The sequence below is a fragment of the Geospiza fortis genome, unplaced genomic scaffold (genome assembly GCF_000277835.1).
Source record: "Geospiza fortis unplaced genomic scaffold, GeoFor_1.0 scaffold11, whole genome shotgun sequence".
Lineage (NCBI taxonomy): Eukaryota > Metazoa > Chordata > Aves > Passeriformes > Thraupidae > Geospiza > Geospiza fortis.
The window spans coordinates 14692495-14698494 of record NW_005054304.1 but is presented as its reverse complement, the minus strand read 5'-3'; the positions used below and the strand labels follow the sequence as shown (position 1 = coordinate 14698494).

The window sequence follows — 6000 nt, the reverse complement described above, 5'->3', positions numbered from 1 at the left end:
CAGCGCTGCCTGGGGCACCGAGAGCAGCTGGGAGCAGAGCCTTTACAGAGCAGGGCTGCGAGGGAGCCCTGGTTCGGTGGTGTCGCTCTCAGCCGGGCTCAGGCGTGTGGAGCCGTCCCGCGGAGTCGCGGCTCTGTCCCCCGTGTCCTGCCCGCGTTTGGCTCTCCAGAGCCGTCCACAACTTTCACTTCGTTCCTAGAACTGCCTGAAGCTGGGGTCTGAAGCGCTTCTGTGTGTCGCCCTTCTGTGCAGGGGTGGCCCTGACGCATCCAGTAAATGGATTGTCTTGGATAGAAATATAACTCCAGCCTCTCCCGTTAGGTGCCTTAAAGCACAAATAATGCTTTGCACTAAGTCAAATACTTGCCGCGTTTTTAAGTAGCATTATATGAAACATTTCTCAAATGCTAACTCGCCTGCTTAACAAAAGTTCCGTTTTACTGTGTAGTAATCAACAAATGAATAGGATCTTTTTCAGGGACTAAAAGGAAGAGGATGTTTCTGTAGTTATTTATTTGCTTTAATTTTTTATGGGAAACACTTGTATTTAAAGCAGTGTTTTTCTTTATTACGTTGTTAACAGGGCAGCTGAGTGAAGCTTATTTAACTGTTGTTTAGTGCATGTTGAAAGGGAAAAGAAAATGGTCAAAAAACAGTGCTGCTAGTGAAAGTTACACTTACATGATATTTATAATTTTTAAGTAGGTGTCTTTTATACCAAAGGTAGGCAACATTATTTATCTTTGTCTTTTAGGTTTTGGTGTAAATCCTGTATTGATCATTGCTTTTCATTTTCCCTCTTTCAAACAGTGTCTACTGTAAATACGGCCAATAAAATAAAAATCTATCTCTTCTCACAGAATTTATGGTCTAATTAGAGAAAAAAGTGCTGGGAAAAATACTGTGAGCAAATAGTGCAATGTCTTACTAGGTTTGGTTAGTTCTGTATTGCACATTTCATTTTATTATGTATGTTTGCATCTGCTTTTGTCTCAGTAAGCTGCCATGGAATTAGTAAACACATTTAATGGATGGGTAGTAGTTTTGGGAGAGACTTAAGTGAGAATGGGCAACCAGGTAGACTGTTAAGTCTTTGAATTGAAAATCTGTGCATAAATCCACAAGGGATATAGACTGTGCAGAGCCCAACCAGTGCAGAAAAGCACCAGTATTGGAAACAAAAAATATAGGAAGTGGCTTTATAATGTCAGTGCTTAGAGACAAAATGTTGGGAGGAATTCTTGGAAGTAAAATATGGGAGAGGGGTTGTGTATGGCAGTGTAAGGGTATACAGCTCAGTTGAAGTGATGGTTCAAGAAGGCCTTTCTTCTCACAGGAAACAATGAGAAAACACTTGTCGCTTACAGACAGAACTCCTGGACAGATTATTTTAGTTTCTCTTCCGTGAGAGATTTGAGAATAAAATTAGCCTCACTGTAATTTTTATTGTTGTAGACTGACCTTAAAAACCCCAAAATCTCACAGCCAAACAAACAACAAAGCCCTTAAAGAAAAATGTCCAAATTTTTGGCTTGCCCTAGGACAGACTTCCAGTGTGACACTGAACTATGAATTGTCTTTGTGCTTTTGCTTTTTCCATGTGTAACAGGAACACAGGAAACTTCCACCTTGCAAGGGTCTTTGAGAGGAAAGTCTGTGAGATGGTCAGTTCACTGGTGTGGTGGAGGGACCTGGAAATGTTTGCAATAACTAACAATTCAAATAAATCCAGACTGAGTGTGTTGATATTCAAATGACCTGTGTATTAAACTGCAGTCAATATAGAAGCCCAGTTTGTTAAAATTACTTGTAAGAAGTTTTTAAAAATAAATGGTAAGATTGGGTGATTAATAGCTGGAAACTATAGGATAATATACTTTGGAAATAGAAACCTTGTCAGAGTTCACCAAAATATTTAGGACTTTTGCATAGCATGAAAATGACCAAAATAGCTGATAGAGTCCAGGAACATCAAGTAGAAGAAAAAATTGAGTGAGGAGTGAATGTGTATGTCTGAGTCGTTTGCATGCCCAGCAAAAGATGGACCTGTGAGCTCTTTGAGTTCACATGGAGAACAAAAATATTAACCCAAATGCATATTAGAGTACTTTTTAGTATTGGAAGAGATACTGTAGTCAAGAATAGGAGTTTAAATGCTACAAGCTATGGGTGTGACTGTGGTAGCAGTAACTCTTCTTGATTTATCTCTCTGGCAGTGCCTTCACTGGATGATTTCTACCACAGAGGTGTACTTATATAGAATCTGTCTCAACTTCCATGGTGTCAAGATTTACCCAAATAAAATATCTTGTGGTAAAGTAGGTATGGCATTGTGTACTGTCCTGTTCTTTGTGTGGCAGTGTATTAATTAAAGAAAAGCAACAGTACTCGTAGCAGAGCCACTGTTCTTGTCATTTAATGGTTTAGAAATGTGTCACTGTAACAGACATTAGTATTCTTAATGTCAGGTGGACTTGATTTTATTCTTCCACTCCCTTTCTGGGCAATTTGTTTTGGTCCTGTGTAGGTAATATAAAGTAGTAAGTGTGATGTACATATCTACATGGAAAAAATAATAATCAAGGTGTATCAAATTAAAACTTTATTTTAAAATACTTGCATTTGTAAAAATGCAAGCAATTGTAATTGTGCAAAGACTTTATTAATCTAGACAGTAATGTGAAAGAGTGATGCTGTTCCAGTGTCACTCCTGCTTTATATATATGTATATAAAACCCTATTCTGGCCTCTCAGCAACATTTAAATTTCTCTTCCTCACTGTGCTCGAGCTGTGCTAAGAGGGCCATCTAGTGTCTGTGGCTTTTCAGTACCACCTGTCATCTCTCAGGTAATGGGCAATTCTGCTGAGTGATGGAGCAGAAAAATTACTGCATCAGTGCCTTATGTTAAACTCCTATGGAATACTGTAGTAGGAAAAATGTAGCTTTCAACCCACTGTAAGGAAAATTAATTTGAGTTTTTAATATACTGAGAAGATATTTCAGCTCTGCTACTGTTGAATTGGACTGGTTTAAAGTAGTTGTGTGTTTGAGGTGTTCATGTAGTATCATGAGATGAATATTTATTTGTTTATGAGTCCTTCAGTTATTATCTCACCCAACTCTAGATTAATTCTTAATACAGAAACCAATATTATTTCCCATGGCCTAAACACCTGCTATAAATGACTTTTAGCAGTTACAAAAAGAAAGATGTTTATATTAGGGAACTGGCTGTTTTAGATATGTGCTCAGGAACTTGTTTTTTAAATAATGCATGGTTAATATTGTGGGAGATTTTAATATAAAAAAACAAAGCCTTGCTCTAAAATGTTTGTGCACTTAAAAATTGAAAATGAAACATTTTCTTTAGGTTTTAGTTGATGTCAGAAGTATGCTAAAATGTAAAAAAAAAAACCCCAAATGTACAGGGATCATTTTCCAATCCATGATCTTGTATGTTAAGAGACGGTGTAGATGTGAAATCATTCTTTTCTCTCAGAAAAGGGCCTGCCAATTATTTAGGCAGGATGTCTTTAGTAGTGTCTTATGTTAAAGTCAGTTGTAGCAGATTGTGGAAGATCTAGTGATTTAAATTTGTTTTTAAATTTTTTATAATTCTGTATTCTTTTATGGATGTCATACTCTGATTTCTATTTCAGGAACTTAATCTCAGGAAGAAGATGAAAGATAATGTCGCTGAAGAACATTTATATTTGGCTTTTTCTCATCAGTACAGAGATAGTATCTTTCCTCTTCATACATCTATCTCACTGTTTTTGCTCTCCTACTGTGACTGCAAATTATTTAAAGTTTTCTTAGTGCCGACTGGTGAAGATGTGGGCGATCAGTGTGTGGCAAAAAACCTCGCTGGTGACCTTGAGGTCCACTTAATCTCCAGGTGTCAGCTTCCAGTGGTTGTGCAGAGCTGCAGTTTGCCTGCTGTTGTCGTGAAAGACGACAAATTCTGCCGAGCTGGGCTTTCTGTGGTCTTAAGACATATAATACAGAAAACATTCGAGGCAGATCCATCTAAAAAGGAGGTTTTGGAACTCTTGGGCTTTAAGAAGACCTGCTTAAAAGCCTGTGCTGAAGTGAGTGTGTCTCTTAGATACATTGATTGGTTTTTTAATAAGCATTAAATGCTCTGAAGTAGACTCTTAATATTGATGTCAAGTAAGTTCTTTTAGTAAAATATTAATTTGCTTAGAAAATGCAATTTTCTCTATGGAGAAGTATCTGTATTTTGTCACAAAGATGAAAAATAATTATTTTGAAGATACTACTTTTTAGCAGCACAAAAAGAACCTTAATGTTAAAAAGTAGGTCAGATCTTTGTTTCATGTCTAGCAGTATAAATGAGTTATGAAGTTTGAAGTAAACTAAGAAATACCTAATTTCTTGCTGATTTTGATTTCAAGAGCACGATATATTGTTAGCCTTCACTGTCAAGGTGGCTTTTGTGTTTAGCTTATCCTCACTAGGTTGTCCAGTGTCTTTTCAGCAGAGTGGCTACCTGGCCAGGTGGTCAGTCCCTAGCCTATACCATTCCAGGGGATAAGTCCCTCCTAGGTGTGGGATATTCTGAGTTTCACATCAGTTCCTCTCAGTTCATTCTCTAGTCTGTGCAGGCTCATGTGAATAGCAGCTCTGCCTTGGAGTTTGTTGGGAATTTGTTGTCTGCTCTTCTCAATTCCCTGTCATCCTTGATGGGAGTGTATTCCATCTCCTCCCTCCAGGTAAAGATGATGAAATGGGATAGGCCTCAGCATAGACCCTTAAAGATTTCCACTGCTGACTGGCCTTCAGATAGAGTGTGAGCTGTTAACCAGCGCTGCCCTTTGAGCTGAGATGTCAGTCCATTTATCACACAGCAGTTTGCTCATCTGGCAGCTCGTCCATCTAGCCTTGCCTTCCTCACTCCTCTCAGGAGGCAGAACTCCACCCTGGCATGATTGCTGTTTCCATGGTTGCCATTGATCACCGTGCCACAGCTTTGTTTCTTATGAGTGACACAGCCACCCTAATTTTATGTCAATAATAAGGAAATAAAAATATGCTGTACTGGATAACCATTCTGTTATATATATAAGATTTGGCTTCCTAACTCTGCTGCTGTAATACAGAAATATCTGAGTTTCTAAGATTAACAAAGAATGTATTTAAAGCTGGAATTCCTTCGCTTGGAGTGATAGAGTAACTAAAGTAACCAAAAGTTGCTCTGGATTTTGTTTCTCTTTCTGTAGAGACATTAATTAAGTAAATGTATTTGACAGGTTAGCCAGTGGACCAGGCTCTGTGAGATCAGCATACCTCTGGCTGTTGAAAGATTTTTGACAGCCTCTTCTGAGCACTGCCAGGCTATTCCTCCTGACATTTTACTGCTGGAAAGGAAGCTTGGAGAACCTGTCCGAGTACATAATGATGACAAAATTCGAAGGCAGAAACTTCAACAACAGAAGGCAGGTGCCAAGGCTGCAGTGCCTGTGCTTGGTGAAGAAGCAACAGGGGAATTAAAACCAGAAGTCCATGAACATCCACCCTCAAGTTTGGAACTGAGTGTAGCTTTCTCCAAACTACTTGCCCAGGAAGCACCAGATGCAAACAGAGAGGCCCCTAACATCAGGAGAACAAAAACCTCTGACCTTCCTCTCTTGGACCACGTTTTTGCAGAAGGGCTTTATTTTACTGTGGCAGATCTAGTGCTTTTACCATGCATTCATCAGTTCTTGGTAAGCTGACAAATTCTGCAAATATCATTTAGTGTACATACATGTTTTTTAAGAACCTGAAAGTTGTAAAATATGTTAATTTGAACATACTGTGGTGTTTCCAAAGGGAACTTAAGCCGAAATCAAAAATTTGTCTCGTTTTTGTACAAATACAAAAACCAGGGATTGGTGAGGTCACTAAAGTTACTTCTAGATACAAAGCATATCAATGGTTAGTAAACTCTGTTAACTGTTAAAATATTATACTGAAATATTTTGGCACCAATTTG

At 38.4% G+C, this 6000-nt stretch overlaps 1 protein-coding gene across 3 annotated transcripts in view; it reads left to right on the top strand.

Moving 5' to 3' along the window:
* Positions 1-704: 704 nt before the first annotated feature.
* Positions 705-6000, top strand: part of GSTCD (glutathione S-transferase C-terminal domain containing) — a 45294-nt gene continuing 39998 nt past the window's right edge. The window contains exons 1-4 of one of the 3 annotated variants that reach the window (XR_004082960.1): positions 705-723; positions 2217-2318; positions 3662-4093; positions 5276-5731. Coding sequence is in view for 2 of the 3 variants with exons in the window: in XM_031066371.1 (XP_030922231.1) it covers positions 2229-2318; positions 3662-4093; positions 5276-5731 (978 nt within the window). In the remaining variant the exon portion in view is untranslated. Of the gene's footprint in view, positions 724-2211; positions 2323-3661; positions 4094-5275; positions 5732-6000 lie in introns of those variants that run through there. The other 2 variants (XM_031066372.1, XM_031066371.1) reach the window with 2 other exon arrangements.